This window comes from Platalea leucorodia (assembly GCF_965183815.1).
Source record: "Platalea leucorodia genome assembly, chromosome: 9".
NCBI lineage: Eukaryota > Metazoa > Chordata > Aves > Pelecaniformes > Threskiornithidae > Platalea > Platalea leucorodia.
The window spans coordinates 44,398,751-44,425,860 of record NC_138831.1 but is presented as its reverse complement, the minus strand read 5'-3'; the positions used below and the strand labels follow the sequence as shown (position 1 = coordinate 44,425,860).

General features: G+C 43.6%; 1 protein-coding gene across 1 annotated transcript; it reads right to left on the bottom strand.

Annotated features, from left to right (window-relative positions):
* On the bottom strand, positions 1-27,110 carry SV2B (synaptic vesicle glycoprotein 2B; the record flags this gene model as incomplete). The annotated part of the gene is made up of 12 exons (XM_082321433.1): positions 1-184; positions 1,108-1,267; positions 3,570-3,770; positions 4,455-4,588; positions 7,194-7,358; positions 8,113-8,201; positions 9,337-9,447; positions 11,599-11,688; positions 12,370-12,503; positions 14,372-14,523; positions 15,147-15,327; positions 26,594-27,110. The coding sequence occupies 12 exons, from the start codon at positions 27,108-27,110 to the stop codon at positions 1-3; spliced, it is 2,118 nt and encodes a 705-aa protein (XP_082177559.1).

The window sequence follows — 27,110 nt, the reverse complement described above, 5'->3', positions numbered from 1 at the left end:
TCACATCAGGACCTGTTCTCGAGTCTCTGGCAGGCGCAAAGCGAGCAAGCCACCTCCAACCAGAGCAGAGGAAGCCAGAAGGATGGGAACCACCTTGGTTATCCCCACGAAGGAGGCAAAGATTGAGTTCCCCAGGATGGCACCAAACTTGCAAAGCCCATTGAGGATGCCAAAGGCTGTTGCCCTGTGGGGAAGAAAAGCAGAAAGCAATGGTTAGGAGGGAGGTTCTTGGCATAACTACAGAAGATCTGGATGGGTAATTTTGTGCATGCTCTTTTGTTGCCCAGGCTACGCTTCTAGCAAGTAAAGCCAGGCAGAATAAATAAATAGATAAATAGATGTCACTGTTTTGCATGTCTGTGTGAATGAGGAGAATGTCTGTGTGCACCCATTTCTCCTTTTCATCTCAGCTTCTCCCTAGCCCTAGAGTGGCCCACTATGGTAGCCTTTGCCCTCCCCATATACAGCAGGGCACAACCTGCTCTAGAACTTGTCAAAGCCCTTCCAAGCGCTGGCTGGAGTGGGTTGTCACCAGAGAAACAACCCGGGCTCTCCTCAAATCCTGCTTCACCCAGCAGCTAAAAGCATGCTGCCTTCAAAGCACAGTCCTTCTCCCTTCTGGATCCCCTCAACAGCTTGAAAAAGGCAAAAAAGGCTTATAATTATGCCGCAAGGAAAGATTTCACCTGCAGCACATTCTCCCAAAGTTTCCTGCGGTGCCTCATCTCCCAAACCATTCTGTGCACATGGTTGTCTCCAGGTTGTGGAGGGGAAGGCTGTCATGGTGATGAGCTGTGGCGGGATACAGTCTGAAAGGCCAGACCTCCATGCACATCCATGGAAATGACAGACTCTGTATTTTATCTGCCCATAATTTCCATACACCCATGCGACTCCCTCTGTACAAGCCACCGTGAATGCAGAATTATGCTTGCAAATGTCTGTTCTGATCCAGTATAGCTGCAGGACTACCCAGCCCTTAAGGACTGGTGAAAATAAAAAAAATATACCTCCCCCATCTGCATATATCTAGAGTGACTTTTTCCATAAGGAGACGAGAGGCCAAAGTCAGAGGGTGGAGACTAAAAGGAGGAATACTCTGAGCACCTTTTGTCAGTGGGGTAGAGCTCCACGGTGATCACATCCAGGGCGTTCCAGGCGGCAATGCTGGCCCCGCAGAACAGGCACTGCCAGCCGATCATTGCCGACTCGCTGTTGCCAAAAAAGAGAAAGAAGCAGCACACTGCTGAGATCAACATTGAGCCACCTACGGGGGGAAACCAAGAGAAAAATGTTGGCACCGGTTTCCCCTGTCCACAGTTGAGCAAACACATTTGTTGATAAAGATGGCTTCCAAGTGATGGCATTTCACCCCAAAACAAATTAAATCTGCAAGAATCCAAAAATACCTTCATGCTGCCTATCTGTCATTCCCTGATGCTGGAAACCAGCCTGAAAATGTTCTCAGTGACCATCTGATCTTGCTGATAGTCCTGCTCTGTGGAGACTCTAAAGACGGGCTTTTCCAGGCAGGTTTCCAGCATCTCAGACATCCAGATGGACCCAGGAAGAGCAGAGGCAAGTAAACATGAAAGTCAATGAGGAGGAAGAATCATTGTGAAGGTTTTTTAACTTGAGTTTTGAGTGAAGAGCTGGTGCATTTCACATCGTATTGAAATCACTTGACACATTTCTAGTCTCAATTAGGATAATTTACAGACAATTGTATGAAGCACTTGAGGTCTCTTTTAATTATAAGAACATCATTAGATTTCATGGCACATTTGCACAGGAGCCATAATTTTATGAACACCACCAAGGGAGAAAGTGAGAGTGTTCATGCTCAGTTAGGCACAGTTCAGATTCAGAAATATTAATGGCTACATCATTGCCTTCTACACCGTTGGGAATTTTCACCTGAATGATGCAATTTTTGCAAAATCAAAGTATCTTTCGCTGGAAAGTTCTCTTGTTGCTGAAATATCTCCATTTATTACCAGGAAACCAAACGAATTTTTTGTTTCTTTGCGGTTTTTTGAATCAATTTGACACCATCCAAAATAATTTGGATGCTGAACTGGAACTGAAATGCTTCATTTTGGACATTATGTTGCATTTTGCCACTGCAGTGCCCTGCCTATGAAAAGCTGCCATGCAGGACTCCGTATCCACTTCTCCTCCATGGTACCTGGCCAACTGCATCCTCCACTGTGCGGTGTGGATATTCCCTCTGCTGAAGAGGTACAGTGCAGCATTAAGGTCACCGTGTGTGCACCAGGAGATCTGACATTTGGCACAGGAGAGGGTTTAGTCGAACACGGTAAAACTGAACTGAACTCCCAGCGAGGCACATCATAACGCGAAAGTGAAATTCAGTTTCCATGTTAAGCTGACCAGAAATAGTATGTTCAACAGAATGATACGAGTGGGATGCCAGAAGGCTGTTTCAATTGAAAATTCCGTAGTGAAATGTTTCAGTGTGTTGTTACTAATTTTTGTCCTGTACTTTTCATTCTGCAGAAGAAGCATTTAGGATTCCAGCTGTCATCTCAATTCCAGATGAAGATGTTGAAATGCTGGCATGTTTGCAGGGTGGACAATCTGATTCTCATTCAGCTTTAATTTGTTTCCCACAGACCCTCTGATTTGTGTGGGTCTTTTCCAAATTCACCACATGAGTACTCATTTCCCCCCGCAAGCATACATTCCTGACACACCGGTGGGGTCATCTTGCTTACCTTAACCTGTCTGATGGTGAGGCTAAGCTGACTAAACTTCCCTCTGTTCTCCGAAGAGAGACATAGGTGAGCTCAAGAGAGTAAGTCATCCCTTACCCCTGAGCCACATCCCTGATTTTATTAAACTCACTTGGCTGTCCCTTGAGGCATGATTCCCACAGTACCTGGAGAGCAATGTCTGAACCCTGGAGGAAGCAACACCAGAATTTCCCAAGGTAATCATAAAGCTGATAAGGTGATAACTTATTCCCATAAGGCTAAGGGGTGGCATCTTGCTTGGCTGTGACATGGTCAGTTAATCTACCATACGCTCATTCTGAATCTGTTTGTAAAATCATTTGAAAATCAGAAAGCCAAAAGAGGGAACTCCTGGGCTGTCAAGCAGCTGCATCAAATAATCTTTGTGAATATTCATTGCTGCAAGCAAAGTGTTTATTTATTTATACAGAGTGCTATGGACATCAGCATCAACTCAACAGCACCAAAAGGTCCTGCTGCAGCTCTGACCCTGTTGTGCGGAACACTGGATAAACATACAGGCTTTGACATAAAAGCCAAAATAAAAAAGGAGGATGTCACAGATAGATACACAGAAAAGCAGAGCAGCGGGGAGCAGGTAACTTGCCCACTGACACAGAGTAGATCACTTGCCTCACCCTCAGTCTTTTTACCCTTCTGCTCCATTTGATATGGGAATGACTCATCCCCACCCGAGCCATCTCAGCTTGTGTTGGTGTGTGCAGATGCAGAGAGACCTTACACTGACCTTGGCTCTTGCAGAGTCGTGCTCCCACCCACGTCCTGCACCACGCACCCATCATCCCTACTCACCGATCATCTTTATCCTCCCTATTTTGTCCATGAGTAATGCAGAGATGATGTTGCCCGGCAGCACAGACAGGCTGCCCAGGAAGCTGACCAGGTAGATCAGGAAATCATTGTCCTCCTCGAAGTCCAGGTGACAGCCTTCCTTCTCCTTCAGAAACGTGGTGTTTATGAGCCTGCAGTTGATGAATTTGTGTTCGTAGATATCTGTGAGGGAAAGAGGCAGTCTTGATCCTGCTTAGCTGATCTCCCTTCATACAGCAGCAACAGGAGTCAGGATCAAAACCAAATCAAAGATCTGAGAGGAGCTCCTCATCAAATGGAAATGGCCAGGGAGTTTTTATTTTAGTGGCAAACTCTAGCTGCATGCTTTGGCACCTAGTGGGTGCCAAGATCATGCACTCCTTATATTTGTGAGTCACCTGGACCAGTACCCCATGCCACAAGGATGAGGCAATGCAGGCTCTTGCTTTATGGCATTATGATTTGTGCTCTAGAGTAGAAATGAAAAGCTTTTTCAAGATAAAATAATGAATATTTTACTACTTACAATCATCAACCACAGGTTGGTTAAAATTATGTTTTAAGCCAAATTTGTTGAATTGAGCTGTTAAACTGCTAGGTATTTTGCCATTACTTTAACCTGCCAAGGTCTGAGCTCAGACTTTTGCATTTCCCGTGCAGCAGCCAATGGCACCAGAAGCCATGTGGTTAAAAACACTGATGGAGCAACCTGAAGCCTCCTTCCAAATACATCACCCTCTTTTTTCCATCACCACTCTCATTACCCAGCACACACACAAACACACAGATCCCTATCACCCTTTCTCCCAGAATCTGATAAAATAGTTTCTAATTACAGAGATGAGACCATAGCAGGAATCCCATTACCAGTGTCATAAAAGACAGTAGAGATGATGGTGCAGTTTTCAAAAAAGGTCTCGCTGGATGTCACGTCTTCAAAGTAGCATTCCTCAAACAGTGAATCCTCAAATCTCACTTCCTTGAATTTCATGCCAATGAATCTGTGGGGCAGGAAACAGAACTTCACTCTGTGCTTTTAAGGTATTTTCTACACTATATAGCATGTAATTGCTGTTTCAAGGGACAGAGCACTAATGGCAATTTCTAGGGTCATTTATAGAAAAGCTGTTGCTTGAATGCATAACTGTCCTTCCAACTCCATGCTTACATATTTTGTATTTTAGTAGGAGAGGTGAATTTGAAGAGGTGGTTTTTTTAAGAGAGATGGACCTTTCAGGATTTCTGGCAGTTTTTCTGTTCCTCAAAATAGTCACATCTACGAAAGTGTGCTTCTAAGGCTGAGTGGACACAAATCCTCTCACTTTCAGTACTAATCCATCTGAAGAAGACATAATTTCACTCAGTACATGGCATTTTCTTTGTGAGCTGACCTTGCTCCCTTCCTTATTCTGCCCCTTCCTCCAGCATAAATACAAACAGACATTATCAGGAGCCCATTGAGCCATTTGGTGAAAGGCTTCTGACAGTTGTTTAAACTCAAACTGATTTTTTTAAGCAGAAATGCAGTAGAGTTTCTAGAGAGAGTGGGAAATTTATCGGAGTTCTGCTTGTAACCATCTCTGTTCGAGGACTATTGCTTATCATGTAATGAAAACAGATTACACTAAAAATAATCAACTGTGTCAGGTGATTGATTTCTCCTCTGATGGGAAGCTTGGCATGTGTGACCTGCCTGCCTGAAGGATGACACAGTATTGATTTTCCTGTGAAATTTTGCAGGGACACTGAGAAGATGGATTAGTTAATGCACAGGCATGTTTGGAAGATGTAAGGAGCTATTAAGAGCAAGCATTATTGCTCTAGTTAAGGAGGCTACAACTGTCACCAAATAAAAAGCCTTCTAACATATACCCAGAAACTTAATTGAATTGAGCACTTACAACACAGTCGTGCATGATAGCTGTTTACACCATTAAATGAGCACTGCAGGGCTTCTTAACCGAAGCTACTAACAGATATTATTAATGCTCAAAATACCACAAGAAGAGTATTCAAGTCTTTTGCTCCATGTAGAAGATCTCCTAGGTTACAGCAAAACTTAAGCTGCTACATTTGCTCAGTAATATCCTGTGATGTATTTACTCCCAAAGGCTGTTAGAAGCCCTTTTCTTGCAGTTTGCTTTCTTAACATCCATCTTTAAAAGTCATATAGCAATGGCCTGGTGTTCAATGGAGTTCTAACTCACAGACAAGGGCTGGAGGGGAAATGCAGCTGTAAATCACATTGAAATATGCTCTGGGTATTACTACAATGTAGTTTGATCAGGTTTTGAGTTACTGAATTGGAGAGGACCAAGGCAGGAGAATAATGATGTACATCACAGTTTTATGTCTTCATCCTGCTAGGTGCTGAGCACCCTCAGTTCTCAAAGAAATTAGTGAAAACTAAGCATCTCCTCTGGGCATAAGATAAAGGTTTCCAGTCCCTAAATTTGACCACCATCCACTTTTCATCAGACTTTGTTTGGCTGCTCAATAGGCAGGGGAATAGGAATTATGGGGCTAGGTTTGCACCATCAAGAACAGCTCCTAACTGCAGGAGAAGTCTCTGGAAGGACATGGGGACACATACCGGGGTCCCCCACCAATGTCTATCAGATATACACCAAGGAAATGGAGAGAAATAGTTTCTGAGGGGAGAGGAACAATCTGTCTGGGCAATGAGGTATAGTTTCACCCATGAACATTAAAACAGAGTGTTTTGTGTAACATTGAATGCCCAGCGGGATGTCCCCACATAGTGCAAGGCAGCTGGAGCAATACCCTGTCTACTCTATCTGGGGCAATGGGTTCTCCACAGAATTTACATAGGGGTATTTTTTCACCCATTTTTATTGGGATTTAGAAAAGTAATAATCGCCTGCTACAAATCACTAGGATTTATATTGCTGTGGAACATAGAGTGATTGGGGTCCAGGCTGGATGCAGAAGAAAAACCACCAGGCCCAGCCCAAATGGGAGAAGCAAGGGAGGATAGCAATGATGTTCTGCTAGAGTAACTTCACTGACTTTAAAGCACTAAAAGAGAAGGTGACACTCATTCTGTGGGGAGATGCCGGCCAGTGTGGCAGAAGCACACCAGTACAACTGGCCATGACACAGCTCACACTAATGGACTGCAGACTGGAGGCTGGGGTAAGTCATATTGAGGACTTCAAGGGAAAATGGCTTTTTATTTTGGAAATGCAGCAGCAGAGCAGTTTGACTACAAGTGATGGTCTCTGCTGCCCAAGACCAGTAGATGTCAGTGTGTGCTAAGGAAAGAGAAGTCAAAGAAAAAGAGAAGAAAAGCTCTGCATCCAGAGCTGCCCAGCACAGCCAGGTGGGCACCCACTGCCCTGCTCACAGCAAGGGGCTGCTGGAAGCAGGACTCCGCACATGCATCCCCTTGGGTCTGAAGATGTGACTGGCTGAGGCAGAGTGTGTGAAAAGCAGGATAAAAAGGATATTTGGTCTATGGTAAACTGCCTTTGGGATTTGATCCAAAAGAACAACAGAGATTTTCAAGCTGGTGGGGAAAAAAAAAAGAGCTTTCTAGGAATGTATTTCAGTTCACATGCATCAAACAAAGTTCTATTCACTTACTTATCATTTCTGTATTCCCCATTTCTGTGGATCTGGTTTTCCAGGGTGAAATTAAAGGTGAAGTGTGACACTTCTTCATCATCAAAGATCTTCACTCGGGATTCATATGCCTCTTCTTGGAGATACTGGATCATATCAGGGAACCAGACAATAAGGCCATAGTAACTATAGCAGGATGGGAGAAATACATTAGGGATGCAAGATCCTGGCACTGCAAATATCACAGTGCTTTTCAAATGATCTACCTCATAACTTGTAAACTTGTTCAATTCCTAATGCAAATGCATTTTGGATACAAATTCTTGCTCAGCTCTGACACAGGACTGAGCAAAGTGTCTCCCTACTCTAAACACCCAGCTGCTCTCAGAAGCATGTTGATCCATTTTTGTTCACTTAAAGCAGGACAATTCATTTAAGTTTTAGTGACATTGACTCCTTGACTGGGAAATACAGCAACAAGCTATCCTTGCTGCCCAAGAGACCAGCAGAGTAGCAAGAAATTTGGAAACCCCCCTAATAGGCTCATTTCTGCAAGTGTGAGGTTTAAGTGAGAGTTAGACAAAATTTACCTGTAGTTTAGATCTAGGCTCACCTGAGTATTTTTTATCATCTAGACTAAGAAACAGCTGAAAATCAGGTAGGGTTGTGGGTTTTTTGTGTGGACAAGGTCAAATGAAAGATCTAGAGGTGAGAAAGTCGATATACTACTGCCCTACTGACCAATTCTCAAGTCCTGATTTGTTCAAAGTGCCTTGTACTCATATAAGCAATCAGATTGTAGGAGAGCAAGGCTTAGTACACAAAGACTCTTTAAAATAAAACCCAGATTAACTCTGTAATAGTTTATTTAAATGTGTAAATAATTATTCAAACTCTGAGAGCCCTCTAGTTTCCTGAAAAAGTTAAAGAAGTACCATACCTTAAGGCCATTGTAAACCAAACCACAGCCAGCATTAGTGTGTTCATCCTGTACTGGGCTGTTAAACAATATAGCACATTGTCCCAGACCTAAAATCCACAAGAAAGAATTAGCTGCAAGGAAACCCTAGCAGGCACTTGACAGATTAATTTCTGAGTGCATCATAAATTTAATGTCAGTAAAAAGGGCTCATTAGGGGGAGGTGAGATGTGTGGCTTATATTCAGTGTTTGTTCAAAATTATATTTATCGAGATAAATGGCTTACAAAAAGATCACTTATTCAGCTATGTGCCAGGGTACTTGATCTGAACTCCATAATGAGCTGGAGCGCATGACTAGGATGGGCTGGGATGATGCAGTGTCTCTCTCAGGTTATATCGGTAAATGTGGCTATGAGCCTGTTCTCAGACCCTCTGACAATTTTGTCTTTTCAAATATATGTATGGTCTCAGGGGTTCTTTCAAACCAAGATCCAAAGCTCACTGAAGAGCAAAATCCCAAGCACAGCTGGCACTTTAGGAGGGCTAAGATGAACTCAAGTAGGGACGAAGCCAAGCAGAGCAGGAGGGAGATCAAGATCTGCTCTTCTTGACCTGCTGCAGGAAATAGTGCCAGGAACATGAGGAGACATAACCCCTCATGCTTTTAACTTGCCACATAAGTACAGTAGTAGTATAGCACTTGCATTGCTATTAATTAAGAAAGACTCTCCTTTACTTCAAGCTCATCCTCCTAGATGAGGAGATCTAGCAAGAGTTTCCACAAAGTTCTGCATGGGCACAGGTAAGCAGCATAGCATGTGTGAAAAGTTCAATTATCTGAAGAGACAATATAACATTGTTAGAAACTCAGTCTCAGCAGGAGCAAGGAGCAAACACTCTTCTGAATCCACTGCAGGTGGTAAATTCTCTTAGGCTTGAGGGAGAGGGAATCAATATTCATCTGCCCAGAAGAGGAGTCAAGTACTTGGGGCTGTGTCTCGTCCTAAAAGCTCTGCCATTAGCACAGCTGGACTACCGTGATGCTCACAGGGGCATTTTGGGGCCTGGCAGTTTGCAGATGCACCCATCTGCATAGAAAGTGCAATCAGATTACAGCCCTTTGCAAACACCAGCAGATTTTTTTGAGTGAGAGTCGGGGTTTCAAGACACGATGACCTGAAGCAATGAGGTCCTAGAGCCCAAAGCTCAAAAGCCCCTGTGGGATGTTTTTGTTCTCTTTACCTGTTTGAAAGTGGTCGTGATTCTGACCAGCCACCGCTGGTACCAGGTCCCTGTTGAGCTCTGGATTTCAATAAATTCATCTACTTGCTTTGGAGTTTTGATATAGGAAACCTGGAAAAGGAAAAAAAGGAGAAAAAAAAATAATGGACTGAAGTTTCCAGAATTGATCTCGGGTGGATTTTAAATTCCACTGTCTTCTGGGCAATGTTTCCACCTGATATCCTTTACTATCTTTTCCTTGAATGTTATCACTACCAATTGAGCTAACTGATTTAATTACAGCAAGATATTTTATTATAGAAAGAAGCCTGCCCTCCTTCCTTCCTTTCCTCCATCCTTCCATCCTTTCCCTCTCTCTCTCTCCCCTTCCCTGAAATATTTTAAGTGCATCACATCCACTTCAATCTTTCATTTATTGGCTACTGTGCCTGTGCATTACCTTATTTCTCTGTCCCTTAGATTCCCACTAGAAATTAGGACTAGGCGATTATAGTAAAAAGTATCTTCATGATCAGCCACTTGTATCTGCATCAAACTGTGCCCTCAGGATCTGTTTCTTCAAAGAGAACTGGCAGGAATATTTCTCATTCAGCACCTTTTAAGTACCACTGGCAGGACTTCCGTGACAAATGAACGTGTAGATGGGAATCTTTGCATCTGAAAATGCATTCTGTCATCAGGTGAGCCCACACCATGCAATCAATTCGCTCCACCAAAACCATCTGAATTTTCAACACCGAACACCTGAATTGAACTGCTCAAGAAACCTTAAAAATGGGTCCCAGAAAATATTTGCTCACTAACTTTAAATAAAGGACATATTCAAGGAAACCATGATCTGTTTGTAAACATGAGAAGGGGGTGAAAATTTACTGAATAAATTTCTGAGTATGAATGAGTGCCTTGGCTCGGCTGTGGAGTCTCCGTGTTCCTCTTGCTGGCACCGTTTAAATGTCAGATCTGGGAACTGTCCTGCTACCAGCTGACTCACCACAAACTGACAACTTCTGGCCTATCAGAAAAACACAAAATCCGACAGTTTGTGCTACACCAGCCACACCGATCGTCCGCCCGTGCCAACGGATGTCAGTAAATCTTGATTCAGCCACGCGCCATACCTCGAGGTGTGATACTGAGATCAGCTCATGCTGTAGCAGTCATGACACTGTTGGATGGAGTAACGAGCACTAATGGGTGCTGTACAGCTGCTCCTTCATTCTCCTACTCAGCTCAGATTCTCATAGTGCCCTACTTTGATACACTTCTTTTTTTTTTTAAATCTCGATCCTCTTTCCTCTGCCACGTAGTGGGGCTGGCCAGCCCAGCTCAGCGTTACAGCAAAGCCAGGTAGGGATTTAGAGAGACAATCTCTCCAACCTTTGCTATCAAGGTTCACACTAGTCAAATGGTTGGTAGCCTAAAAATCACACATGCTCATCAAGTTCCTACCTGAACCTGCACACAATTGCCATGCACTGATATTAATCTTTAATATTCTTGAAGGATCATTCCTGAGGGGCTCTGTTTAGTGACAACTCTTCTGAACATAGAGCCTTGCTCTCCTTCTTGTTCAGAAAGACATGTTTTACACACAACTATATCTCCTTTTCTCCATCCTTTAAGAGCACATATCCTCTCACCTTTAAAAGCATAAATCAAGAGCTATTCCCTGGCTGGATCACTGGGAGTTTACAACCGAATTATGGTAATTTGCAGCTAACCCCAGCATACACCTTTTACCTGATTTTACTATTAATGAAGTCCACTGGTGTGACCTTTTTCACAACAAGCAGCAGACTAATGAGTAACAGCCACTCATCACACTTTCCCTTGGAGAGATTAAGGATTGGGTATGAGGCAGGTGGAGTTTAGGAAGCTCATTAGAAGGTACATGAAGTTTAATCAGAGTCTGATTAGAAGCCAGAATGGAGAAAGGAGTGACTCAGATCTCCCACATGACTAATATCTCTCTTATTTGGTTTTAGTCTCTTACAGCAGACCAATTAAGTGTGTGTGTAATTGGAAAATCACTGGTCTATATGCGGTAGAGCAACACTGCAATTCACAGGATTGACTAACTCTTGAAAAAACAGACTGTCACCTAACATTAAATGCACAAAATATATCTCAGAGTCCTTTTTCTGATTGCTGGGGGAGGTCATGTTGAAAGAGTCTCAAGGAGGAATAAACTGGTCCTGTGCTGCACTAAGGGATGTATGTCTAACCTTTCTTTTTACATGCTGATGGTTTTGTTAAACTCACCGTAAACACCCTTTCTGGCTCGCCCTTGGCCCGCATGTTCGTGTCATGAACTTGCTTGAGGATCATCCAGGCTTCATCATGTTTACCTATCTGAAAACACCAAAGAAAAGGAAAACAAATGTTGGAGTTCCCAGCTCTGTAATTTACCAAAGCATAGAGAAATCAATTCTAGAGCTCCAGTATAGGGGAGAAGCACACATACAGCACTGGCTGCATTAAACACAAAGAGCTGAAAGCACAGTTTGCATTCAGAGTGCGGCATCTCTGTGCCGAAGAAAGGAGTTACCCTAAAACTGTCTGAGGCAGGAGGGGAGTCAGGAACAGAGCTTTAAAACCAGATGAAAGAAGAAGAGATGGATGAGGAAACCTGGGCTCTAATCCCACCTCTGCTACAGACTTGCAGGGTTAACTTGAGCTAGGTCTTGCCACATTTCACATCTGTGAAATGGGAATAAAGAATACTTGCTTAAGATTTCTGAGGTTTATGTATTTTACTCAGTAAAATGTACTCTGTCCTTTGCTCTTCCACCAGGATTTAGTAGTTACATGCCCAGACTCTGTGAGATGTTTTCTCATGTCTGTGAGACTACCCTGTAGTCTGTAGTCCCTGGGGTTTAAGCAATCTGTGGAGCTAGTGTAGACATGTAGGAGTGGTTTTGCCTCTGAGCTTCTGCTATGGACTTTTGATGGGACAAAGACAGACAGTGACACATTAGGGACCAGATATGCTTTGCTAATATTGGACTGCAACATTCAGATGAACCGTCTTACCTCCAGCAAAAAACGTGGGCTTTCAGGCATGAATTTCAGTGCCACCAGGGAGGCGATGCAGGGCAGAGAGCAGACAAGTACAAAGACTCTCCAGCTGTGGAAGTGGTACTTGGTTCCCATACTGAACCCCCAGCCTGGAAACAGCAAGAGACAAAAAGTCAAAATACTGACCAGGCATTCTGAGTTTTTCTCTCCTAAAACAGCTCTGAACTTTACAGCTCTGTATGACACGGGGACAGGTTGAAAGTTTCTGTTCTTAGTAACAACGGCTCTTAGAGGCTCAATAGCATCCTCAGTAGATAACAGCGAGTTCGTGTTCATTACAGAAAATGGAACATAACTTGCTCAGGCTCTGCCTTTTAAAAACCTTCTTTTATCTTTGAGTTTAGAAATCATCTAGTGATAAGAATAGCTCCATGCAGCTGTAAGCAAGTAAGGCTGGGAAAGGGTAGAGGAATCAGGGCCATAATTTATTGCTGCTCAGTGATGTTACAAAAACTTTACAAAGGTTAAATTGTCTCTGATCTGAGAGGCACATTAGAGATTGCTCCTTTCCATCTTGTACCTCACATATATATTTCACTTTTTATGGAAGCGAGCTAGGAAAACAAGTTTATTTTTTTCCAGACCTTCAAAATCTGATGTGGGATTCAAACTTAGAAGAATCAAGATCCTAATCCTGCATTTAAGATTCCCTCTCTTCTGTTTTTTTCCTGATGTCTGACCAGGTCAGGTATTCCCCTGCTAAGGACTAGAAAGTACAGCATCATTCTTACATTGCTCCATTTACTTTCCCTAGGCTCAAATCTCAGAACGAATGTTCAATTCAATTTTTTTCTATAAACATTTTTATTCAGATAATAAGGAAATCATCAAGCAATGGCTTTTGCAGAGGTCTCATCTGAGTCAGTCATGGTGTTCTACTCATTTCCCAAAGTTCCAAAATAGCAGGGGAACATGGGAAATCAAAAAGAGAAACTATAAAAACACAACATCCAAAAGTCATCTGAAAAATAAATGTAATGTAAATACATAAGGGCTTTTTAAAGCAAATGTACTTGCAGATAATAGAATTATTTCAACCTGCCACCACTATGCAGTAAGTTTGCCTATTGGTTCCAACAGTCTCTGTCATATCAATCAAAAGCATGAACATTTCTTTATACTGAGTGTACTTTAAACATGGTAAAAATGAATTGATAGATGGGTAAATGTTCATGGTTTTCTTCATGGTCTTTGTGGCCTCTCCTACTTTCCTCAAACCGAGTTTTGCAAACAGCTGGTGTCACTGAATACTGAGGGAATTAATCTTTTCCAGCAGATATTTGCTTCTGATGTTTTCCTAAGATATACACGAGTTACGAGGAATACCATGTGACATGCAGATTTTTGCTCCTCAGAGCACAAATATGTTTCAGAGTCCACCCACCTACTTTTTCTCTCCCAGTACCAGCTCTGGGCAGGGAACCCATGCCACTCCTCAACCTAATTAGGTGAAGGCAGATGTGACTGCAGCCCATCGCATGCTGGGCAGACGTGTTGCTGCATACACAGCCCCGAGAGTGTTGACACTTGGCTAAGGAAAAGAGCATGTGCTGTCCTCACTGCAATCATTCATAGCACCCAGTAATTCCCTGATTAAAGTTACTTATTTTTGATAACTGGATCAATTTTTTGCAATATAATCACAGTCCAGTTTTCCCTGAAGGCGCTGACATTTAGATTAAGAGCTCAAGCTCTGGCAGTATAATTCAAGGGGTGTATTTGAAGCTTTTGATGCAAAGCAGCTCTCATCAGTCCTATTTACAGCCTCAGTATCAGTCAATCAATCATGCAGTCAATTTATCAGACCTTTTGTGTGTACTTCAGGTATCTATTATTTTCAGTGTTGTTTATGTTGGGATGTGTAAGGACTGACTAATGTTACCTGTGTGGGCTTTTGGGGCAGTGCAGTGATGCAGGAACGTGGTGTTGTTGAAAGTCAATAACACAAAACAGTTACCGTAATGTGGGATGATGCTCCAAGCCATTGCTGAAGCAAAAATGCCACCAATCATCCAGAACATGCAAAGCCAGCTCAGGTGCTCCCCCCTCTTCTCACGAGATAGGAATTCAGAGAAATAGGCAAACACGATGGGGAGAGATCCCCCAATACTGAGGAGAGAAAACAGCGCATGGGAAGAATAAGAGTCTTCTTCAGTGTCTTTGTAGTTAGAATTGCACATATAAAGAAGGAAGGTCACACTCACAGACGCGCTGCACAAAAGTGAGACTTGTAGGAAAAATGTAAATCTCTCTTTGGCCGGACTGGTCTTAGACATCAAAGATAAACAAGATCCTTCTCATGCTCTGAAAGCTGAATTTCTTGTACAGTCTATATAAAACCAGTGTGATGCCCTGCTCTTCACCTGTTATTTTGTGATCACTCCTTTTAGGGAGGCAAAATACAGGCAGGCGCTGAGAACTGCTGAGGGTCTCATTGGAGGCCCTGGCAGTAAGGACTGTAAAATGAGGTGGGCATTTATCAGTCTCACTTGTCTTTCTGCACAATTTGGGCAGTACCAGAGGAATGTCAATGACCAACCTTTGTTACTGCTAACACTTTAAGGGTCAAGAGTGAAGTAATGCAACCACATGTGCTGAACAGCAGTGCCGTCCTGGCTCGGTACCAGAGATGCATCTCCAGAGCAGCCTTCCTTTTCCCACCCCACACACCCAAACTGCTGAGCTGTGACAGGACTCCTCCAGGACATGGGACAGATTCACCAGTTACCCACCCGAGGCCTGAGATAAGGCGGCAGAAGAGGAAAAATCCATATCCCTGGACGAAGGAGGAGAGGAATGCAAAGGCAGCATTGATTGCAAGTGATATGATGAGGCATTTCTTTCTTCCCAGTTTATCAGCGAGGCCGCCCAGCATGACAGCCCCCACCATCATTCCTAAGTAGACTATCAGGCCTAGAATAGAGACAGAGAGACAGTGAGTTTGGTAAGTGGGTAGAAATAGTATGCAATGTAGAAGCAGATTTTAAAGCACCCATATGGCAGCTGATGTTGACCCGGTATACTGTGCAATAGAGATATCCCCATCCTCCCCCCCTAGTCACCTATCTCAGGTGCCACAAACTCTATTCATTGGTGAAACCTAATTTCCCCGCCTTCTGCCCATGAGCTTGCATCGCTCCCTACTGCATTGCTTCATGCAATATAGCCATACCCTCATTTGACCAGACCCACGTCTTTCTTTCCCAGCCTCACTGCTCACATATCCCCTGCACGTAAGCAATGGCCAGGCATAAGCAGCTTAGGATACACGTGTCCCAGCTATGTGCCACCAATGATACAACAGAATTCTGATGTCTTAACTCCACTAACCCTCCTGAGCGCAGTGGGACTGAGGATGTGTAGGGAGGAGGCTCTCTCTGGCTGCTGTTTATACTCAGAAAGCTGTGAGAGGAGAGAGACTGCTAAAGCATGGCTAAATCCTTTGCAGGTTACCTATCCTAGCCATGCTTCCTTTGCAGTATATCATCTCTTTCACTCTCTGCTTTTCCTAGCTTTATCTGAAAGGATCTCTCTCTTACTGAGACTCACCTTCTGTAGCACAGATACTTCCTTCGTTACTGAGCCAAGATCTGGCATCTAACTAAAGGATAACGTACAGAAAAGAGTGCAGTCTTGATGTGAAAATTTCAGGAGAAGAGATAACCTACTGCTTGTCTTCACAGTTTGCTCTAGAGAGTTATCACTCCGACATTGTTAAGAAAAATGGGTTCTTTTTAACTTCACTTCATTAGGTCTTCTATCATGTGGTCCTCAAAAGACAGTTTCAGTAACTATGTTTAGTGCCAGGCTGAATAGGAGAGAATGGTTTTCTTCTCCAAAGAAGCTCCCTGTACCCAGCTCACTATGTGCTTGCAACACTGGCCTAGAAAACACGGCAGTTGTCCTTGGCTCTTCTACTACACTGCCTCCAGAAGGGCCACCTACTATATTGCCTTTTCCTTTATCTGGGTACCAGTGTAAATAGCACTAATTAATAATGCTCACAGGTCCAGGAATTCTTTTTTTCACTTATTTTATCTACTTTCCAAATGGAGAGACTTCAGTGAGCAAGAGTATTCCCAGGAATAACCACAAGCTATGGTCCTTTTGCTGGCAAAATTCCTGTTGAGGCCTGAAGGAGTTATGATATGAAAGGACAGCAGGATCAGATATTAAGTATTTAAAATCTAATAGCAATCAGTGCTGGAGGGTTGGAAACATTGATCAGCTAGAGTGAAATGATTTGCGCCGCTGTTAAGGAATAACATCTGGGAATTGATCAGTCCAGCAGCTGGCAGCACATGGACCAGGGCTTTGAAGGCTGTATTGGCCTCTGGGCTTCAGATTTTTGTTTTAGGCTTGTCTGTGAACAAATCTCTGTTCATTCCTTTGAGCCAGGAAAGATGTAAGGATGGAAGGGATCAGGTGGGAGCATATGTCTCCAAGGCACCTCTGAAAAAGCCCAGATGAGGCAAGACCAGAAGGAGACAGATGATCGGCAGGTGGATCTATGCTACTGAAGTTATTCTGAGTTTCACAGTGCAAAAGACAAAGCCCTTCACGGTTTGTCTGCTTGCTGCGTGTGGCTGCGGCTGCCTCTGCCTTAGCACTGCACGACCAAAACACTTGGTGACCAGGTGACTTTACAGCATGCTCTGATGGCTCTGCCAGCTGCTGGCATGGAAGGGTTTGGGGCAGCACACCAAAGCACACTGTTACTGCATTGGCAGCTCCTTGGCTACTAAGCCACATACGTCTCAGAGCTGTCTCCTGCAAGCTAGTGGTCCACAGAGTAGGAGCAGTGTAACCATCACCACATCTCAGAAGAAAGTGGTGGCAACCGCTGTGTTTCCTGGGGAGCACAGAGGTGCAAGAGGCTGTTCCCAGAACACCTCCTATACCATCTCAGACACCATAGGCAGGATGATAGTCTATGCCTATAGGCTGCACAGTCCTGCTGTGGAGATCCTGATGGGGCCTGATCACGGCTGGATATGATCCAGAAGAGCTGAACTATGTCAGGATGGAGGAATATCTGCTCGCTGAAAAGCAGAACTTGCAGTGCAGGGGATTCTTGAAGGAAAAAATGATGCTTGGAGATGCTTGGAGACTGGAGGCATGTCAGGTTCAAGACTCAGCTGAGCAGGGGTTGAAGGAAACACCATAACTCAAGAAAAGCAGCAGTGTTGCCTGCATCCCTGGCCCCCAGTGAAGGCAACAGATGCTGAGAAAGTAAGTACACTGCCTTAATGGGAAACTTTCCTATTTGCTGACTGAAGAAATGCAGCTGAAAGAAACATTTTTCAGGTATGGTTGAAGAACATCCCTTTTGGGGTCAATCCTCACCTTGAACCAAGTGTTGACTTCTCTTGAGAGCCAACATCCTCCCCAAGACCTGTTCTGTCAAACACATCACTTGAGAAGCAAAGTGACGATGAATTTTTTTGCAATACGTTAATGTTTAAACAAGACAACCAGTCTGAAACTGAAGGCTGTTCTATGCCATCCAGCAAAGCTGGCTAAGGACTAATGCAGAGAGTTATTTGGCAGCTGGTTCTGTCTTTCTTTTGATTGTGAAAGTCTACACTTGATTTGAAATGCATTACTAAATTAAAAGCTGTGCAGCAGAGAGCCACTGCAGCATTTGAAGGATGCTTGTCTCATGTTGATCAGAAGTGGAAAAGTTTGGACTTCTGAAATCTCCCCTGTTCCATAGCAGGGCAGTGGGGTCACCTCTCTGCAAACAGTTCTGCTTTCTTTTTTATCCACAGGATGTCTAATGGGCAATCAGGATTTTGTGTGTCAAAGGCAAAAACTCCGTTCTTGCCTCTTAACAGCCTTTGTTCCAGAACCATGGCACAGGATTTTGCCAGCACAATTGTATCTCCACCGTAAGCATGTGGCTCTGTGCAATCAATACCCACAGTCTCTGCCCTAGCCTCCTCACCCAAGCTGTCCTGGTGAGGTGATCTGAAGGTGCATAAAGGTTTCAGATACTGATCTGCAGCAGTCAGAGAAGAGACGTACACAGCTGGGAATCTGGGATCTCTTCCTCTATTAACTTTGGTCTCCAGCTTGTTTGCTGAAGTGCAAATTACAAAGGAGAGCTGAGGCAAAAAACTGGTTCAGTCCAGAATCTTTCTGAAGGAAGAATCTTAATGCAGTGCTGTAAGGCTTAATGCTTTTACCCTGGCTCCTGAGCTACATTTAATGGAGCAGCTCTGATCACAGCCAGCAGACGGAAGCGATGATGCACCCTGTATCTACTCACTGCTGCATCGCAGCCACCCATCTGAGAGCGAGCCCTGCCAGCACCGTGCGAGCGGCTTGCAGCACAGCTCAGCCCACACCGCCAGACCCTGATGAGGAAGAAAAAATGATCTGCCAGAGTTTTGTTGTTTTTTTTTTTCCCGGAGAAAATCCCTGCATGGCAGATGTTCATCCAAATCCTCTTAATAACAGAAAATGTCCCAGGTCAGGAGGAGGTGAAGGAAGTTGTTACTGTCTTCTAACTGGTGGTTTATTGCAGCCGAGTACCCTGACTGGTGGCAGGGCAGCCGGCTCTCTGGCCAGGGGAAGAGTGTGCTTAGCATGGGATGTGGCAGTGTTTGAAACTGGGCATCAAGAAGTGGAATGAAGCTGCTTTTGTGGGCAAACCCCTGCAGATTCTGACTGAGGAGCCCAAACTTGTGGTGGAAGGGAAGATTATATCTCTGCAACACAGCATCTATCAAACAGTGAGCAACATAAAAAACAGCAAAGCTGTTAATGTCACAGACTCACTTAGAGGATGTGGCTTTAATTGGTTATCGTATGTGACAAACCAATGGAAGCATTGTCCCTTAGAAATTTAAAACAATGAAAATCTGTAGTAAAGGAAACCTCAGGTACGACCAGAGACTGTCCGCTTGGCCAGTTTCTGAGGGGAAGGGTTCCAGTTATAGAAATGTTTACTTCAAGGCTGAAACAAAATCAGCAGGACATTTTATTATGATGGAGAGCTCTCTTTTGGGAAGACTGCATGTTCTGGCCAATATCATTAAACCTTTTCGAGCAGCTGCTATAAAACACTCTGTCAGCTGATGGATCTTGGGACCCAAGGTGCAGAACAACATCAGGCTTTGCAGATTGCTGTGTCCTGGATTAACAAGATGGCAGGGACCCAAGGAGGAGTGGAATAGTTACTCATAAAGTCTCCATGCAGGAGAGAGAGTCTTCTGAAGAACACAGTGATGGTTGTTACCTTTGAAAGAGATCCAGCTTGTATCAAGAAAACTAAAAATTTTAAGGAGGATTAGACCAAGAAAAGTGATCACTAAATGGTATTTCTTCTGCTGTGTCTACCAAATATTCTACAGAAGAACATTACAACGGTCTGTACCAGAAACTTGACTTCAAACCTCGGCTTCAAACCACACAGACCTAGACTGTGCTAAGAGGGCTCAGCTTCCCAATCAACACATGCAGTGGTTAGGTGAAATGTTAAGGGCAACTCTGAATAAGCCATTATTTGCAGACTATTCCACGAGTAATGGAGTATAATGAATGCCTGTGGGAAAGTCTGCAATAGCCTCCCATAAAATCTGTGGAAAACTAAAGAACAGAAATTCTAAGAATAAATTTTGGGTTATGACTCATCCAATGTTGAAGTTATAAGGAAAATATGCGACCACTGACTGGACTTATTCCCACTAGAAAAGAGGTAACATATACAGCATTTTCACACTAAGAAATTTATTAGCCTTCATTGAAGTTGTGTGCTCCATGTTGGACAGGAATTGTGGGCGTAAAAGATGAACTTCTAGGAATAAAGAAAGGCGGATACAGGACATGGTTATGTGTGTGCTGAGCTGTCTTTTTACTATTTCAATACATTTAGAAGTAAGAGTTTCAGAAAGAAAACAAAAAATTGAAGGTTTACCTAAATCTCCATCACAACCATGAATGTCTTTCATTGGAAGTTAAAGGGATTAAAGTTCTTAAAAATGAGGCACATCTGAAAAGAATCCCTTTCAAGTCAGGACAAGGACTCAGGGAATAAATGGAAAATTCAAGCAGAAAAAAACCCAGCTGAATGGGAAGAATTAGTCCCAGAGTCCTTGGGGCTGTCAGGCAGGTGAGGAGGCTGCCTGGGCCCGGGTGCAGGGTTGTCTCACCTCTGCTAACAGGTCTGCATGGAGCCAGCAGCCACAGGAATGTGAAAGCTCCTACCTGCCTTCAAAGCCCAGACCACTACCAGTACTGCCCTACAGTAAAAGAGAAGGCTTTTGAAGGGGGAAAGCATCTGGACAACAGAACAGGATTAGGACCTTATATATCTTGCAATTCAAACTGTAATAAAAACAAAATCCAAACACTCTTACCAGTGTAGCATCTGTTATACATGGATGAACTTTATGGACACAAACAAAATTTTGCAAGTCAGATCTGGATGATTTGGGAGATGGATGAGGCAAGGCATGGGACCTGATTGTGCATAAGTAATTTAAAGAGAGGAATAAACCAATGTTAATCCTGACTGTGGTCTTCTCTAGCGATGGCCAGCGTGTCCCAGATCAGAGGACAGTCTCAGAAGAGGATGAACTGAGGGCTGAGTGGCCTTTTTTTCCCTTTCTTCCTGAAATTTCTTATCTGCTTTTCCTTGCAGGCTTATTAGTGCTTTCCCCGTGAATCTCCTTGCCCTTGTAAACGGAAATCAAATGAAAGGGTAGTCTCATTGCACTTGCCTTGTTGATTAAGTACCAGCAGAGAGACTTCATCTACAGCTAATGGCTCTGCCACTGAGAAACAGATCACCCATGTGAAAGGCAGCTTTCCATTTTCAGAGATCTGGGGGTGGATATCGGGTGAACCTGGCTGCTGAGATCGAGGGGATTCTGCACGTTAAAGCCAAAGGTGGATGCGTGAATCCACGAGCGCTTTGACGCAGCACTGGCGAGGCAACGCACACCGAACACTTCAGCAAGCGCTGCCAGCACGGCGTGGGTGGCTGTTTACACTCAGCCGGCTTCACAGTCCCCCCACAGGACTTGTCCATCACTACAATATTCATGGGACCATCTGGTTCCCCCCACCCAACCCCTCTGCTAAAGCAAAGTTTTCAACAGAGGAAGCCAAACAAATCCTTTGCTGTTAAACGAAAACCTGTTCGTGCTGGCTCTCGTCAGATGAAATTCCTGCAGTGTTTATAAACGGGGACACAGCCATCCCCATATCAGACCTGCACAAGGTGTGGGGTGTTCCCAAATCAAAAAATCCCCTTTTTTCCACTAGTATGTCCCTACCGCTCGGGGTGATGATGCTCCTTGGGCTGCAGGAGCATTTCTGCCCAACAGCAAATTTGCAGCCAGGAATTCATGCCCGATGCTTGGGACGTGGACACAGGCAGGTCTCACCAGGGTTTAGTTGGCTGCCATGTTGTGGGTCCATGGCTGTGGAGGTGCAAAACAGGCAGCCGCGGGCCACGGCAGAGCAAGGGAGCCATGGCTGGCCTTGTCTGTGTTTATCCAGAAAAAAAAAGAAGTGGAGAAAAGCCACTGAGCTCTGCCGAAGGGATTAGGATTTACTGTCATATCAGGTGAATTCAGGTCAATGAGAAGCTGAGGCCAGATTTTATCTCAGCTGATAAAAAACTATCCTCTTCACACAACTAAAAGCAGAGATATTGTTACACATCCTATTTAACCTGACTCACACAGCCAAGCCTGAATTGCTACAGAACTGCATAATTACTAATAGGATCTTTTTTTCTATTTTTTTTAATCTAACATTGCTAGGCTAAGAGTCTGTAAGATGATATCCTCCTTAAAATATTATTATTAAATCATAAAAAGAAAAAGAGAGCTGTGTGCCTGAAAGACAGATTTTATTCTCAGCATTGGTGTGGCTGTTTTGCAGTTATGGGCAAAGCCCTTAAAAATTTTCTTGTCTCAGTTTACTGAACTGTGAAATGATGATAACACAACTGCAGCTCTGGGGATCCGGGAAGGCTGACGCTTTAACCGTGCCTTGCATTTTTTATATGCAGGATGTGAAAAAGTTTAAAACATTACTATGACACCATCTTTTATACTTGCTGGGTATTTACGGCTCTACACTTGCAAATATAATATTTAGTCTTCAGAGAGGTGATTAAAAGCACTTGAAGATATAAATTTATATATTTCTCCAAACAATGATCATGTGTGCCTTTCAGCAAATAAGTAAATACAAATTTTATGACTCTTCATATGATAATCCTTAGCTAATAAAAAAAAATCTGTTTCTCACAGGATGTATTACACTGAAAAGGAATATTCTGTTTCAGTAAATTTAAGGAATTAATTATTATTATGACTACTGCTGGTGAAAGCTCAGCAAAGCAGATTTACCAAATGAATACTTGAAAATATTGTTGTTACAAGTTACCAAACTTATTCTTAACAACTAGTGTTAAAAACTGATGATATTAAACTGCTAAAATATATACAGTTGTTGTTTCTTTTTTTTTAAATACCCCTGTGATCATCTTCAAAATAGCATTTCGTATAACAGAAAAACTCCAAATATGTGTTTTGTCCCACTAGGGATATTTAGGGCTAAAATAGCTGTTAATTTGCATCTGATGGTGAGATGTTTATTTTCAGCACAAAATGTAAACGTTTTCTAAGATGTGTCATATTCATTTCACACATTTCATGAAACACTGTGGGCATCTGTTTATTTGTAATTTTTGCATAATTTGACCATAATTTCCTTGATATTTTTCCATGCTTGGTTTCCGAGGGAGGGAAAATACGCAATATACAGAGTATTTAATGTCCTTTTAGCAGAAGCTGAACTTCACTAAATTGGTCTTTAGGGGGCATCTGCTTTAGCTCTCTTATTTGTCCCTTCCTATTTCTGCAAGAGTTTGATTACTTAACTGATTTATTTCCCGTTTTTTTCCCTCCTGTCCTCTCTTGTTATGGCTGAGACCTTCTCGTGTGTTTAAATGTTAGCAGCTGCCTGGAAGCAACCTTAACTCCACCTGGGATAACCTGATTATGTTTCCTTAGCAAAAATGCGTTGAGACGAACGGTCTCTTGAGATAAACATGAGCTTGTCTGTAGACATCTATTGGTACATGGGGATAAGGTAAGGGGCAGTAACTCAGGTGTGGATGATGGCCCTGCACCCCTAAAACCTCATGATAATTTGAGGGAAAGCTGTGCCTTCTCTAATCAGTGCTCCATTCATTCTCTGCAGACACACTCTTACAAGATCGTCACTGCACATTAGGCAGAAATTGAGGTGAAGAGCTCTTTGATTGCCACCCGTTATTGAGCCAAGTCAACCTATAAGTATCATTGAACCCCGAGTATCAGCAAGATCGATTTGCAGTAGCACAACCGTCAAGGGAATGGAAACCCCGAGGGAAATGAGCATGTGTTGGAGGCTCTGAGCTTTGTTAGGAGATATCTTTTTCTAGTTGCTGGTGGATGGGTGCTGAAGCTAATCCAGGAAAGGTTTTGAGGAAGATTATGTTCTTGTTTCCATCAATAGCACTTCCCCAGCCTTTCCCTTTGGGAGCTGATATCTGGCTGTCCTTACCATGCCATGGACCCACAGCTGCTCAGAAAAGGGATGAAACCCTCTTGCAGGGGCAGTACTTGGGACACCAGGCTGTGCTGGAGGCAGCTCTGCACCCAAACCCTGTGTCCCTGCACTGCCCTGCTGCCTGCCAAACCTCCAACACCCTCCGCTCCCTGCTGCTGCCCTTAGTTTGGCAGAAAGCTCTCCTCCTCTTCTCCAGACCCGGAGATGTGCTCTCTTACGGCCTCCAGCAGCCCTGTACCGCTCCAGCCCCCTCGCACCCTCACTTCTTGATGCCCTTGGGTATTCATTACTCATACCAGTGCACCGCTCTGCAATCTGAAGCTTTCTAAACCAAGCTTAATTCATTTTCACAAAGGATCATCTCACAAACCTCAGGTCCAAGAGGAAACCTACAGCAGAGGAATAGCCAGCAGACACAAAAGTGTGTTTAACAAATAAGACGGACTGAGTCAGAGACCTGCCTCCTGTACAACACCAATCAGTAACAACTGCATGCTACCATAAATACCCACTTTGTTCTCTGCCTCAAACTGAGATGAATCAACTTTCCTTGGTTTTAGGAAAATTCTTTTTTTTTCCTCATATTTAAGCCACAAAATAGTGTGAATACAAGCTTTGAGAGCGGATCCCCCAAACAAACAAGCTAAGGACAGAGGAAATTGTTCTGCAAAACCACGTTCTTAAAAGTTGTCTTTAAAAGTGGGCAGGAAAGGCAGCGAGAAGAGTGCTCTTCCCCTAATTAGCAATTCCAGATTAGCTTGGTTAATGTGCGGAAGGCTGGAGCTGGGGTTGGATACAGACCCAAATGTCTCCTTGCTTATTCAGAGCTTATCAGAACACCCTGAACTTTCAGCCTTGCAAATACTGAGCTGGAAAAAGCAGAACAAGCTCTCTAGGGAGATTTCTTGTTCATTTTTACCTGTGCTTGGGCCAGAAATACTTCAAAGATAGATTTTCTTGTGACATTCGAAGTTTTCTGACTCGAGTGCCTGCCAGAGCTTGAGCTCTATGGAGATAGATATTTATAGGGTCAGAGTTTCAGAAGATTTCAGCTTTCATGTAGCCACCAAAATAAATGACCTGCTTTTCATAAAAGGTCTCATCACTGGAAAGGCACCCAGCCTGGTGTCCCATAGGGAGCTGGTGAATTCGGAAGTCCCTTTGAAATCAGGATTCAATTGTGAGCAATTTGCTTTTAGATATCTGACCTGAGATATTTTGAGCTAGAATTTCTAAGCAAAAAAACCTTTGTGAAGCAAAAAAAGTTAGCAAACTCTAAGACACAAAACTAAGTACAAAACTAGCTAACTATGGAAATAAACACCTTCAAGTTCAGAGAAGAAAAAAGAAGAAACAGAAGAGAAAAGTGTCTAGGACATCAGAACACCAAGATGAGAGGTCTATATATATCCTATATAAGGATAATTATCTATCACCTTTGTCACTTGAAAATAATGCAAATAGAATGGAGTCAAGGGCTGAGATCTAATCCAAAATCTGCATTTACCTTGCATCAGGCAGGGCTTCTGGACCAGAATGTATGAACTACAGGCCCTGATGATTCCCCTACAACCCTGGTACGTGTCCATCCAGACACACTATCCCCCTCCTAAAGCAGTTCTTCCAAGAGCTACTTTATTTTCCTTCCAGATGTGCTATACTATTGCACAGCTGGCTCTCACTACGGGCCATGCTGAATACTCTCCTAATTCTTGGAGAACTGGGAGACTTTGCCGTCTTTGGCTTATAATGTGCAAGGGAAAAAATTGTTCATCCAAACCTTTCCACCCAGTCTCACTCACAATAACTAAGCCTTTGTATTTTGACCACAGGGAAGTGTGTGTCAATGGTGATGCAAAAGGGATGTTGCCAGTAGCCTCAGCCTTTAATCCCTGTGCAGCACATCAATTGCATTCCACAGACCTAAGAAGAAACCTCCACAGGCTACTTCTGACCCAGTACGTATTAGCAAACTGCTCTGACTGAGAAGTTAGTTTGCAGAAGGAACCGACTGCACAGCTGATCTTCCAGTTGGGACTTTGGGCTGAAGAAAAGGGGAACCCATCCAAAGTGGAAAATGTTGGAGAGCAGGGCAGCATCAGCAGCTGCAATGTAACAGCAAAGTGACCCAGAGCAAACAGACCCCCATCTCTTATAACTATCATACCTGCATGGTACTGCTTTGTGGACTTCTCATTACAATTTAGTTTCTAAAAGGACTGAAAGTCACTGGGTTCTCAAGTAGGAAAAGCCACCTTTAACCTTGCATTCATTTGTCCCTGAACACCCCTATGGGTTTTGGCCTGTGGACCTGCTGACTGCGAGCTGCCTTGTTCAGATCCAGCCTGCAGTGACCAGTACCGGGGCCACAGCACATTCATAAGGTGGGTTTAGATGTGGTGCAATTCTGCTGCTTTTGAGTAGCTGCCTTCTCAGCACCATGCAAACCCCACTTGAGTCAGATCCACCCAGCCATGATTATGCATGACATACAACACAAGGGGAGAGTCATCAGAAGATCCTGAAATCAGTTGGTCACTAGAAAAAGATGTTCTAGCTACTGTCTACTGCATTAGAAGAGCTGTGTGCAAATGGCACTTACCTAGCATCCCTTTGTTTGAACTGGATAAGCACATATCCTTCTCAGCACTGGGAAGAACAAATCCAACCACAAACACCTCCACTCCATCTGCCATCAGTGCCAACCCTAAAACAAAGAAGAGGGTCCACTGGAAGCGTCCATGGCCACACTCCTCAATGATGTTCTCGTACTGGTGGGCAAGTTGCTCCTCGTCCTCCATCCTCTCTGCCATAAGGTCAGCACGGTCTCTGTACTCATCAGCCACGGCAGGAGCTCGCTTCTTCTGCTTTTCTTTAATGTCATCTGGGTGTGGGATCCCTTGGTACTCCCCCTCATAGACCTCATCATCTTCATCATGGCCTTCTGTAACATCACTCTGGGCATCTTCTTCATGAGCAGGCTCATCCCCGCCACGATAGTAGCCGTCATTGGGTGCATACCCTTCATAGTTACCATCCTGGTACCTGTAGTCATCTGAAACTTGGTTTGCCTCCCTGCCCCCTTGATAGAGGTTTGTGTTTCTATATCTATCATCCAT